Source organism: Onychomys torridus, chromosome 21 (assembly GCF_903995425.1).
Source record: "Onychomys torridus chromosome 21, mOncTor1.1, whole genome shotgun sequence".
Lineage (NCBI taxonomy): Eukaryota > Metazoa > Chordata > Mammalia > Rodentia > Cricetidae > Onychomys > Onychomys torridus.
Genome location: NC_050463.1, coordinates 33,953,512 through 33,966,872, shown reverse-complemented (window position 1 = coordinate 33,966,872; position 13,361 = coordinate 33,953,512). Strand labels below are relative to the sequence as shown.

Here is a 13,361-nt window from a genome sequence, read left to right as displayed (position 1 = left end):
TCAAGCGTTTCCTGTATGGCAGGCAGTATTCTAGGGGCAGACGAGACAGCCCTGAACCAAACAGAGGCCCCACTGGAGCCCGTGTTCTCACGGGAGACGGCTCCTGCTAAACATGCCAATTCCTAGGCATTTCATTGGGCTGGTGCTAATAAGTACTGTGACAGGGTTGGAGCATGTGTGGCGGTCAGTTTTCCATCACTGTGACCAGTACCCGAACAACTTAAGGGGGAAGGTCTTGCTTTGGCTGGTGGGTTCAGAGGACTCAGTTTGTCCTGCTGGAGAGGGCGTGGCACTGATCAGTTCCCATGAAGGTGGGAAGCAGAGAGGAGTAAGCCTGGGCTGAAGAGTAGCCTCGGCTCCCTTTCTCCCCCCCAGACCACCCCCCCCAGCCTATTTACTCAGGGTCCTAAGCTAACTTACCGCCCATATGCTGGACGGCTCTTTTCCTAAGTCCGTCTCAGATTCTCCAAGAGGTGTGCTGGAAGCTGTCTCCCAGGAGCCTCTCAGTTCAAGCTGACAGTAGAGATGAACCACAGGGAGTGAGGGATGTCTGGCCGGTGAGGTGAGGGGATAGGGACAGGAAGTGACAAGTAGGAACCAAAGGTCATTATTGGTGAAATTATTAAGGCCACTCCACGTAGTTCAAAGGGAGGTTTATTTTGTGGGGTAACTTACAAATGAAGGGGTAGGTTGCAGGGTCTGGCAAAGGTATGGCACAGTCCGGCAGTGTTCTCTGGAGAACTCTGCTTGGTCTACCTCTAGCGTCCAGGGTCCCAGAACAAAGCAAGACCTCTCCTCTGGATCCTGGGTCTTCAGCGTCCTCCCTCAGCCCCGCCTTGTGGGCGTGACCATTACCGAAGCCTCAATGGGGGTTGGAACTTCCAGGCCAAGGCTGGGATGGCTACCCACTCCAGGTCATTATCCTTGGATTTGAATGACACGTCCAAGACTGAGGTGGGGTTTTAGGTCCTCCAAAAATGGAAGAGAGACAGGAGGGCTGGGTCCCTCCCCGATCGATCGTCACTTCCGCAGTGGGCAGGTCTTTGTAGCCATGGCAATGCTAGTCAACCAGAGCACCTCTTTTGCCTCTAGTACCAGGAGGCCTCTGGTAGACCAGGCTGTGGGATTCTGGGCAAGCTTCCTTTCAGAATTTATGAGAAGTACACATGTGCTGGCTCCCATTCAGCTCTTCCAGCAGCCATTTTGGCCCCATGAAATTGGTCAAGTCCACGTTTGTATGTGACTGCATCCGTATGACGAGGCAGGCACTTGCGTGGTGCCCCGAAAGTTGCTTGGCACTGGTGGGGCGCCCCCTCCCCTGCAGCGGGCACAGACACCAGGGTCTTTTCCCGTCTTGGCTGTAGAAAGCCTTCGAGCAAGAACGGCAAGAGCTACTGTCCAATAACAAGAAGAAATGGGAGCGAGCGCTACAGGCTCACAACGCCAAGGAGGTAAAGGGGTTGGGGAGTGGAGGGGGCGTCCAGGGGACCTGTTGACCCGTGGGCAGTACCGGGTAGGGCCGAGCCTCCAGCCTCAAGACCCTGGGGTAGGACTTGTGTGGCTCAAGTGTCTCCCTGCTTTATCATTAGTCAGTGTGGCTTAGGGCTGAGTGTGTCCGGTGGGTGTCTACCATCTCGTCACTGGCTTCTCAGGGAGCCACTCCGGGCGTAGTAGTTGTGGCCCAAGAAAGTGGTTTTATTTTTCCTTTATTTTTATTTTTATTTTTTTTTAGCTGAGGATCCAACCCAGGGCCTTGCACTTGCGAGGCAAGCGCTCTACCACTGAGCTAAATCCCCAACCCTTTTTTTATTTTTTTGAGACAGGGTTTCTCTGTGTAGCTTTGGCCTTTCCTAGAACTCTGTTTGGAGACCAGGCTGGCCTTGAACTCACAGAGATCCGCCTGCCTCTGCCTCCTGAGTGCTGGGATTAAAGGTGTGTGCCGCCACCACCGCCTGGCTTTTTTAAAAATTTTTTAATTTTTTTAAGAGAGGGTCTCATGTAGCTCAGGATGGCCACAAACTCTCTATATGGCCAGTGGCCTTGATCCTCTGCCTCCATCCCCCGAGTGCTGGGATCATATGTATGCAATGTTATGTCCAGTCTGTGAAGTAGAGGAGTCCAACCCAGGCTTTCCTTTGTGCATGCTAAGCAAGCACCCTTTCAACTGAGTTATCTCCCCAGCTCAGGAAACTTGAAGACGTACTTTACTTAATTTTTGTTATTAATTTTTTTGAGACAATCTCAAGTTGTCTCTGTAGTCCTGGGTTGCCTGGAACTCAATATATAGAACAGGCTGGCCTTGAATTTGTGAACATGCTTAAGTCTGATTGTTGGGATTGCAGGTGTGTACAATTCAATTTTTTTGTTTGTTTTTTGTTTTTCGGGACAGGGTTTCTCTGTGTTGCTTTGTGCCTTTCCTGGATCTCACTCTGTAGACCAGGCTGGCCTCGAACTCAGAGATTTGCCTGCCTCTGCCTCCCGAGTACTGGGATTAAAGGCATGAGCCACTACCACCTGTCTGTACAATCCAATTTTAAGACACATTTAAAAAATAGTGTAGGAATATTGTATCACTTTATTTCATAGGTACACAGAACAAATAAACAACAGGAGTAAGGTGCATTATTATCATATTGCACTGTAAAGACTAGGTTATAGGTTATAGGGTGTATTTAACTTCTTTTCAAAAATTATTTTTTAAAAGGATCTTTTGCTTTTGTTTTTAAATGAGTAGGTGTGTGAGCGTATGTGACTGTGTGTAGGACCTCAGAGCCAGAAGAGGTCATTAGATCTCCTGGAGCTACAGTAATGTGGAGTCATGTGGGTGCTGGGAACCGAACTCGGGTCCTAGGCAGGAACATTACTCTCTCAACAGCTGAGCCGTCACTCTGGCCCATTCGACATCTTCCCGGGGTGCCTTTCTATAGTTACTACAATAAAAACCCAGCCAGGACTCTGAGAACTCAGAGCCTTGGAACTTGGGCCTTGGAGCGCCAGCGGACATCCCGGTCCGTGAGACTCCCAGGCCTGGCACTGTGCCCCGTCTGTTGGGCTCTCTGCAGGGTTGAGGCAGGAGGGAGGCTCCTTGATCTGACCGTCCGCCCTCCCTTAGCTGGAGTACCTCATCAACCGCATGAAGAAGGTGGAGGACTATGAGAAGCAGCTCAACAAGCAGCGGGCCTGGGACTGTGAGGAGTACAACACCATCAAGATCAAGCTAGAGCGGGATGTGCAGGTGAGAGGCACCTCCCAGCTCGGAATCGTCACCTCTGAGTGTCTCAGCTGCTACCCATGTTGTCTCAGAGGCATCGACTTACTGTGTAGTATTTATTTTTCCTCCTCCTCATTCTTCTTTTTCTTTCTTCTTCTGGATAGGGTCTAATGTAGCCTAGGCTAGTCTTGAACTCCTGGTCTTCCTCCACCCCCTCCCCAGCTGAGGCCCGAACCCAGGGCCTTGTGCTTGCTAGGCAAGCACTCCACCACTGAGCTAAATCCCCAACCCCCAGATCTTCTTATTTCTATCTTCTAAGTGTTGGGAGTTACAGATGGTTGTGAGCCACTGTGTGAGGGTTAGGAATAGGACACAAGTCCTCTGCAAGAGCAGACAGTGTTCCTAACAGCCCCTTAGTTTAACTCTTAATGAAGGAAGCAAATGCTTTTATTTTAGGCCCTTCATGCTCTATCATCTATCCATCCATCTATCCATCCATCTCTATCTACTTATCTACCTATCTACCCATCTACCCATCTACCCATCATCTACCCACCCATCTACCCACCTATCTATCTATCTATCTATCTATCCATTCATCCATCATCCATCCATCTCTATCATCTATCTATCCACCTTCTATCATATCTTTCATCTATCTATATCATCCATCTATCTATCCATCCATCCATCCATCCATCCATCTCTATCATCTATCTATCCACCTTCTATCATATCTTTCATCTATCTATATCATCTATCTATCTATCTATCTATCTATCTATCTATCCATCCATCCATCCATCCATCCATCCATCCATCCATCCATCCATCCGGAAGGATCAGCAGGTTATCTTTGGCTGCATAGTGAGGTGGAGGGCAGCCTAGGCTACATGAGAACCTTATCAAAAACCCAGCAAACAAGCACCAATAACCTATGCTTAATATATAGCAACCAAGGATGGCTGTGTTGAGACCAAAACTGGACATGATTGACAGTAGGGCATTGGTGTGGAAACTATGTTAAACACAGAGAGAGAACACTAATGACCAGCTATGCCAATTACGTCACTGTGCCCTGCAGAGGTGGACTGTGGGAGACAAAGGTTTCTGTGAATTGTGAGGGTTCCTTGGCTACACTACCAACAACCCCCGTGTGCCATCGCCTCTGGGACCCCACTGGGAGCTGCCTTGCAACGTGGTGGAGCCTGAAGGGCTCGGGGCTGGTGCTGGGCACTCAGCACACTGGCGGTGCCCAAGATGTTGGTCCCTGGAATTGCTCTCCAGCAAAACCAGGAGCACATGTTTGGAAGAAGCATGAGGAAGCAAAAATGGCCAACAAATAGTCAAATGTGTGCAAGCAGAGATGCAAATCGAAACAATCGGACTACGGTTGCTGCGGTTTGGTCGCCTGGGTCTGGTTGCTTTGGAGTTTTGCTTATAAAATCAGCATAGTTAAATTCTTCCAGATTACAAAGGGGAAAACTGACTTGTCCTTCCGCTCTAAGATTTCTTTGTGGTGTCCAGTGACAGTGGTTCACAAAGCTAGCAATGTGCTACCAAGGGCTGCAGAGATGGCTCAGGGGTTAAATGTACTTGCTCTTGTAGAGGATTGGGCTCGGTTCCCAGCATCCACGGGGTGACTCTCAACTGCCTGGAACTCAGTCTCTGGCCTTCACCTGCACATAGAACACACACACACACACACACACACACACACACACACACACACACACATATATATGCAGGTGCTCACACATACACATTAAAAAAAAGATGGTGCTAGAGATGTTCCCTTGTGTGTGTGTGTGTGTGTGTGTGTGTGTGTGTGTGTGTGTGTGTGTATGCATGCATGCATGCATGCACATGCACTCGTGTGCATATACCATGGGATAGACATAGAAGTCAGAGGACTTGTAGGATCAGAAATGACTTCCAGAAATACTCTCTTGCCCCTGTCCCCCAAAGCCTTAAATATATTTTAAAGTATGACTTACTGTTGGAATGATCACCTAGTATGTACAAGGCCCTGGATTTGATCCCCAGTACCATTTTCTAAAAAAAGGCAAAAATATTTTAAAATGTATGTAGGAAAATACATTTTTCTGATATAATCTTCCTTTAAGAATGACATTTTTGCTGGGTGATGGTGGTGCATGCCCTTAATCCCAGCACTTGGGAGGCAGAGCCAGGTGGATCTCTGTGAGTTCGAGGCCAGCCTGGTCTACAGAGCGAGTTCCAGGACAGGCACCAAAACTACACAGAGAAACCCTGTCTCAAAAAACCAAAAAACCAACCAAACAAAAAAGACACTTTTGGGGCTAGAGAGATGACTCAGTGGTTAAGAGCACTGGCTGTTCTTCTAGAGAACCTGGGTGCAATTCCCAGCACCCACATGGCAGTTCACAACTGTCTCTAACTCGGACACCCTCATACAGATGTACATGCAGGCAAAACACCAATGCACATAAAATAAAAATAAGTTATTTACAAAAACCATGAAGACAGCCAGGGCTACACAGAGAAACCTTGCCTTGAAAAATCAGAATCACCGAGTTCCAAGTTCAGTGTCTTAAAAAAAAAAAAAAAAGGTGGAGAGTGATTGAGGAAAAAACTTGATGTCAACCTCTGTGCTCCACACGGTCATGCACTCCTGCACACACACATACACATGTGAGCACACATAGATACCACATACTTGCAAACAAAGTAATGAATTGAAGATTTCAGCATGTAGACCAGGCTGGCCTGGAACTCACAGTCCCTCTGCCTTGGCCTCTGGCTGGCTCCGAGTATTCCAGCCTCCCTACTCAGGTTTCTACAAGCTGACAGTGACCTTCCTGCATGGTTGGGACTCTGCTGCTCAGCAGCCTGAGCGACCCCTCCTTGACTTGATGATATTCTGAATCCTTAGCTTGGCGCGGCTCAGCTGCACAGCCCTCTTCCTCTCTCATCGGCTTTGCCTGGTGCCTTGCATCCTAAAGTGCTCATGGTCTCTTCCGGCATCTCACCTCTCTTCCTTGCTTCTGTGTCTTGGGCGCCATTTCCTCTCCCCAGAGCCTGGGGTTCACTGTGTCACCTCACTGAGCCCTACCCATCCAGGTCTCAGCAGACATGAGGGTGCCATCTCCTCAGGGCTGTTTCCTGGTCTCTTGAGGTCAAGGGCTTCTGACTGAGGAAGGAAAGTATTCCCCTCTGCGTACTTTGAATGCCTTTTTTTTAAAAAATTTTTTTATTTTTTTATTTTTTTGAGATGGGTTTCTTTGTGTAACAGTTCTAGCTGTCCTGGAACTTGCTCTGTAGACCAGGCTGGCCTCGAACTCACAGAGATCCACCTGTCTCTGCCTCCCAAACGCTGGGATTAAAAGGCATGTGCCGCCACCACCTGGCTTGAATGTCTTAACATGGGTGTGTACTTACTGTTTCAGACCTAGATGGGAACTATGACTTTTCAGCAGTGGTTTCCCAGAAGCATCTAGAAAAACGTGTGACGTATATTAGTCACACAGTAGATAGAAACTGACCTGTCAGATGCCTGTCCCCTTCCTCTGCTCCCTGATTGTGGTATCTTAAAAGCAGCGGGAAGGAGCCATACCATATGAAAGGGCCCACGTGGGCGGTTTATTGAGGGGAGGGGAGAGAAGGGGGCAGAAACCAGTCCCTGGGGTCGAGAGCAAAGGAAGAGAGAGAGACATGGGGTGTACAAGGCCTACCTTTTATAAGGAAACACAGCTAATGTGCACAGGTGGGGATGCTCTTAGTGGCTGCAGCTGAGGTCTATGCTATCCTGACCCTAAGGGCAGACCGGTGTAGATGCCTGAATGCTAACACTGATCTCTGCCCTGATCTCTGCCCATATGACCACCACCAGGGAGCTACCCACCAACATGCCTTCCATCACGAAGGGCTGTATCCTTTCTCCCTTGAGAAAAATAACGATGTCTGTCCGCTTACATGAACCTAGGATGCTTTCCACTGATACCGCTACTCTGGAAAACAAAACTGAGGGAAATTCAAATTTTGTGCTAATTATTTTCTAGTGTTTTTAAAGGCAGCTTTTTCGTACCATTGAAGGGTCTGGAGCAAAGCACCAAGGTTAGCTGCACTGGGAAATTCTCGATGCACTCTTTCCTCTTTGAGCATGAAGGGTTAGCTGCAGGATGATTGATTTATATTTTATCCATTCATCCTTTATTTCACCTCTATCGACACTTTCTTATTTTTCTAGAAATAGTTTGTTTTTATTCTTGTTTGTTTGTGTGTCTCTGTGTGTATGCACATGTGTGTGCAGGTGCCTGCAGAAGCCAGAAGAGTGCACTGGATCCCCCAACATATGTGCTGGAAGCCAGACTCCGGTCCTCAGTAATGGCAACACGTGCTCCTAACCACTGAGCCATCGGCAATCCAGCCCTATGTTGATAGGTAGAATTTCTAGTTTAGGCTGAGGTGCATGCCCCTGCCCCTGAGGTCCCTCTAGAGAGTGACTTGGACAAACCATTAAGATTCCAACTCGGTACGCACGTGCGTATTTACTTTTAAAATGTACACCAGATTCTCGAGCAACAGCTTCAGCAGATGAAAGCAACTTACCAGCTAAACCAAGAGAAGCTAGAGTACAACTTCCAAGTGCTGAAGAAGAGGGATGAAGAAAGTACCGTGATCAAATCCCAGCAGAAGAGGAAGCTGAACCGGTGAGTGTGCCAGCGTGCCAGCGTGCCAGCGTGCCAGTGGGTAGAACAGCTTGCTTTGGCAGGAGGGAGCTCGGCTTCTCTGCTGTCCCCAGGGATGAGTAAGTACTTCTTTCTCCTGAAGGGGTAGACAAAGTCAGGTGGGTGAGAGGGGGCCACCTTCGTCCCACCCACTTAGCTACCCCCTCCTCTCAATCAGCCTGCACGACGTCCTTAACAACCTGAGAGCAAAATATGCCAAGCAGATAAAGCAGTTCCAGGAGGAGAACCAGACCCTGGCCTCCGACTACAAACGGCTTGTGGGGCAGTTCAAGGAGCTACAGAGAGCCATGAGGTGTCCTGGGGGACCTGTCCTGGAGTGGGGGCGATGGCGGGGTGCGGGAAGAGTTGGCAGGGGCGCAGGAGCAGAGATTCCATTAGACTTGAGATCACCAGTTCTTCTGCAGCCAGCCCGGGGTTCTGCAGACTCCCTCATGCTGCGGGTTCCTCTGTGCCTTGCATTTCTTGTTGGGACAGCTGCATTTTATGCCACGCAGGGTCCTGGTGTTGGGGATTTGAAATTCTTCCTCAGGTTCTTGTCCTATGGACAGTTGTGGGGAGGGGCCCAGGGCCCAGGCCTTGAGGACAGCTGTGGCTGTGCTCAGTGACCCTGCTTCACAGACACTTCGCCGTCATCGATGCGGAGAAGTTCCGGGAGATTTGGCTGATGAATGAAGAAGAGGCGAAGGCGTTGGCTCAGAGAGCCTTCAATGTGGACCGCATCATCAGTGCCCAGCACCTGGGGCTGCCCTGGAAGATGCCCGACTACTGGTTCCTGAAGAACGTGGGGCCGATTTCCCTGCAGCAGCGGAAGTCGGTCACACAAATACTGGAAGAACTGCTGCTGCAGACAGGTGACTGGAAACAGCCACTGCGCCTGAGGGGCATAGGCTAGTGCACCCATCTGACATGGGGAAAGCAAGAGGGATGCTCAGCAGGGAGCTAGGGAGAGGGTCCCCAGAGTAAAGGAGCTTGCCGCCAAGCTAGGCATTTTTTTGTTTTGTTTTTCGAGACGGGGTTTCTCTCTGTAGCTTTGGAGCCTGTCCTGGATCTCACTCTGTAGACCAGGCTGGCCTCGAACTCACAGAGATCCACCTGCCTCTGCCTCCTGAGTGCTGGGATAAAAGGCGTGCACCACCACGCCCGGCTCAAGCTTGACATCTTGAGTTCAAACCCTAGAACCCACATCATAGAAGGAGAGGACCGACTCCCAGAGTTGACCTCTGACCTCCACACATGTGTGCCCCCACATACAATAAATAAAAACACATACTTCCTTTCATTTTTCATTTGTGGTGCCCAGCACCTCACACATGTTAGGCATGCTCCAAAGTCACTGTTTATTTTCTATACCACTGGAGATGATCTGGTTGTAGTAAAAACTCCCTTCTTTCTCCACATGGTAGGAACCGTGTTGACTGTGCCTGAATTCACTCAAATAGCCCTCTGATCATCACAGGCCTGCTGGCTTTGGGGACTACACCTGTTGCTGAGTGAATGGCCCCGTTCATTTGCCTTTTTGTTTTCTTTGTTGGAAAACAGTTGGGACAGATCCCCACAACTGCGTTCGCTGGGTTAGTGGGCAAATGCCTTTGTTGTCTTGTTGGAAATCACTACGGAGATGTTTTCAAGTCCATAGTCTCAACATGTATGCTCTCTGAGACTCAGAATCGTGCATTGTTTTTTCCTTTTGAGAGAGAGTCATGTGGCCCAAGCTGGCCTCAAACTCTGTGTAGCCAAGGCTGGCCTTGAACTCCTGATGCTCTTGCCTCTCCCTTCCAAGTTCTAGGATTACCAGTTCTTGAATAACCAGTAAGTCTTAGGTGATTGGTCATTTTCAAAAAAATACTAATTTATAGCCAGGCATGGTGGCACATGCCTTGAATCCCAACGCTCGGGAGGCAAAGGCAGGTAGATCTCTGTGAGTTCGAGGCCAGCCTTGTTGCACGAATTCTAAATGGTCTTATAATAAAAATCCGGAGCCAGATATTGGGGTAAATGCTGAAAGATCAGAGGAAACAAGCCACACAGCCACTTCTCACCTCGCCAACTCCTGAGCTGAGCCTGTCTCCACAGAGCCTCAATCTGAATGCCCCCGAGTCCTCAGCCGAAAGTGCTCTAGTTCCTGTCTCCTCACACCTTATATGCCTTTCTCTGCCCAGCCATTTCACTTCCTATCTCAACCTTCCCACTGCTGGGATTAATAGCATGTGTGCTTCCCAAATACTGGGACTGAAGGCGTGTGCCACCACTGCCTGGCTCTGTTTCTCTCCTAGACTGGATCAATCTCATGTAGCCCAGGGTGGCCTTGAACTCACAGAGATCCAGACAGATCTCTGCCTCCTGAGTGTTAGGATTAAAGGTGTGTGTGCCATCACTGCCTGACCTCTATGTAAAAAAAAAAAAAAAAAAAAAAAATCCTCTGATCTTCAGGCAAGCTTTATTTTTTTTAGATTATAAATATCACCACACAGCTTGGTCTACAAAATGAGTTCCAGGACAGCCAGGGCTGTTATACCCTATCTTGAAAAAGCATAATTGTGTGTGTGTGTGTGTGTGTGTGTGTGTGTGTGTGTGTGTGTGTGAGATCCACAGCACATATGTGGATCATAGGACAACTTGCAGGAACTGGTTCTCTCCATCCATCATGTGGGGTCCCAGGAATCAATCTTAGGTTGTCAGACTTGGGGCAAACACCTGTACTCACTGAACCACCCCACCAGCCATTATACCAGGATTTTATCTCCAATTTTCTGATGAAGAATTAATAGGGTAAAAGTGGGGTAAAGCATTTTTTATTTTTTAAATTGTAGTTTCTCTATCTCTATTTTTGGTGTGTTTTTCTCTGTGTTTTTTCCTCCTTGAGTTACAAAAAAAAAATGACGTGTGAGTGTATGCTACATGTGTATGCCTTAGGAAGCCAGACGGTGGCATTGGATCTCTTAGAGCTGGAGTTCCAGGTGGTTGTAGACCGATGTTGTGGGTGCTGGGATCTGAACTCGGGTCCTGTACAAGAGCACTAAGCGCTCCTAACCTCCGGACCGTCTCTCCAGCCCCTTTCTTCTCATTTTAAGAGAAGTTTTGGCTCCTGCTGTCGGCTGTCAGTCCTCAGTTGACAGGGTTTCTCTGTGAGGTCGCCATTTTGTTCTTTGAATCGACTGCTCCCGATCTCTGTGGGTTTTGAAATCATGTAACTTGCTTCCGGGACTGTCTCCAAAAAGTTCAAACTCTCATCTCACTTCTTGGCTCCTGACTGGACTCTAAGCATGAAGCCCCCAGGCAGGTGCAGTTTGGGGAAATGCATCGTTCCGGGCTGGCTGGGACAGCCCCGATTCTCTAGTCAGGCCCTGAGCCATCTCTAATTCCCGTCCTCACCTTGTAGGGTTTTTCCAGCACTCAGATGTGATTGGCCACAGAAAAGCAGTAAGAGGCCCATTTGATCAGGGAAAGCCTCCTGTCTGCTTCTCAAAGTCCACAAGGCCAAGAAGCCCCCCCACCCCCCCATTCCTTTCTTTGACCCACTTGTAGATGACGACATGTCAGAAGATGAGTCTTACATGGACCTGCCCCAGCAAGTTTCACCAAAAACTACCAAAAGGATCTTGATGCTCCTGTGTGACGAGTCGGTAAGGCCTCCGAGCCCCTGCGGCCTGGAGCCAAGAGTGGCAGTCTTGCCCAGAGAGGGACCCGGGCAGTGAACTTGAAAGGTGGTGCTTTGAGAGGTCTAGTGAGAGGCAACAACTGCTCCCGCAGCGGGCCAACGGCTGTTTGACAATAACGTTTTCCCTTCCACTAATCCGCCTGCCAGGTCTGCCACTCCTGCGGCTGCTCCGACGGTGGCCTTTCTCCAACTCTGTCAGGTCTAAAATATTTGCACTGAGTTGGCAATGAAGATTGGACTTGGAGGAAGGGCATGTTGGAGCTGGCTCAGCTGGAGCTAAGTTGTTGCAACATCTCCTGGGTGTTTCTTAGATGAGGTGGTAGCTCAGCCTCAGTGGTCCCAGGGCAGTCAGGGCAGTTTTCTTTGGTGCCACTGAAGCCACTCCTGCTGAAGGAGTCAGCTGGCAGGTCCCCTCTGTCATATGCAGCCGGATAGCATGACCTCTTCAGCTCAGTGTGGCACTTGGCTTCTCCTTACCCCACCCCATCTGTGTTAGATGCTGTGTGTTCCAATGTGGCTCACTCCTTCTCCACACCCTGTTCTCTTCTTTTTTTTTTTTTTTTTTAAACTGGAGCTGAGGACCAAACCCAGGGCCTTGCGCTTGTCTACCACTGAGCTAAATCCCCAACCCCATGTTCTCCTCTTTTTAATGCTTGCTTCTGGGTTCTGTAGTGATTTGGAGGAAAATGGGTGAGGCACGGGCACTGAGGATTAGTCTTGTTTAAAGTGCTGTGGAGACTCGGGTGTTTGTCCAGTGGCTTGTGGGTGAGGTGGAAGGCAGTCTAAACCCAAGATGGGAACTGACTTTGTCCTTGCCTCCTGAGACTGGCTTAGGCATCCCCAGAGGGCCTTCACTGAGGACCCCACTGCCCCAAGACTCACGGTTAGAGGTTCTGCTCTGTGGCATTGTCCCTGGAGAGTCACATTGCAGATGCCTTGTTCCTGAAACCTAGCTCTAATGAGGGGACGTTTTCTCCTCAGGGTTTCCTCATAGAGAGCAAACTGCTGAGCCTGCTCCTCCCCCTGGAGAAGAGTGAATGCTATCTGCTGAGGTTGGATGCCATCTTCTCTGTGAGTCCCACTGGGTGGAGAGGACATGAGGTGGGGGTCAGAACCTGATTTCTCAGTATTGCTGCAACCCCAAGATTACACCAGAGTCCCCCAGGCCTTTCTGGGCTCACTATCACTGCCTTCCTTCAACTTCAGTTTGGCGTTGGTGTCATGATGTGTGGAGCCCCCCCCCCCCCCCCCCCCCCCCGCCACCTTGGTGTGTTATGATATGTTGAGTCCTCCCTCTCTCCCTTGGTGTTATGATGTGTGGAGCCTCCCTTCCCTGGCCTCCTTGGAATCATGATGTGTGGACCCCCCTCCCCTCTTGGGGTCATGACATGTGGAGCCCCCTCCCCTCTTGGGGTCATGATGTGTGGACCCCCCTCCCCTCTTGGGGTCATGATGTGTGGAGCCCCCTCCCCTCTTGGGGTCATGATGTGTAGACTCCCCTCCCCTCTTGGGGTCATGATGTGTGGAGCCCCCTCCCCTCTTGGGGTCATGACGTATGGAGCCCCCTCCTGACTCTGGGCTTTGCTCCAGTGTTCCGATGGTTCCAGTTCACTCCATCTTCCAGTTCTCACCCTGGACCTCTATTTGGGCTCCAGGGATGCTGAGGAGAGCCACTGACTCTGGTTCAGAGGAGCAGAGGGTCTATGAGCACCCCGAGTTCAAGGCCTGTTTGGTGAGGCCTCTGAGCGGCCATCTTTTTTTT

The 13,361-nt window shown here is 49.7% G+C and overlaps 1 protein-coding gene across 5 annotated transcripts in view; it reads left to right on the top strand.

The window, feature by feature from the left end:
* Positions 1 to 13,361, top strand: part of Drc1 (dynein regulatory complex subunit 1) — a 32,094-nt gene that overhangs the window by 13,060 nt on the left and 5,673 nt on the right. For 4 of the 5 annotated variants that reach the window (XM_036171139.1, XM_036171140.1, XM_036171137.1 and 1 more), the window contains exons 6-12: positions 1,365 to 1,451; positions 3,113 to 3,235; positions 7,763 to 7,902; positions 8,099 to 8,233; positions 8,560 to 8,792; positions 11,467 to 11,564; positions 12,581 to 12,670. In XM_036171139.1, the coding sequence (XP_036027032.1) occupies positions 1,365 to 1,451; positions 3,113 to 3,235; positions 7,763 to 7,902; positions 8,099 to 8,233; positions 8,560 to 8,792; positions 11,467 to 11,564; positions 12,581 to 12,670 (906 nt within the window). The remainder of the gene's footprint in view (positions 1 to 1,364; positions 1,452 to 3,112; positions 3,236 to 7,762; positions 7,903 to 8,098; positions 8,234 to 8,559; positions 8,793 to 11,466; positions 11,565 to 12,580; positions 12,671 to 13,361) is intronic. The other variant, XM_036171141.1, reaches the window with a different exon arrangement.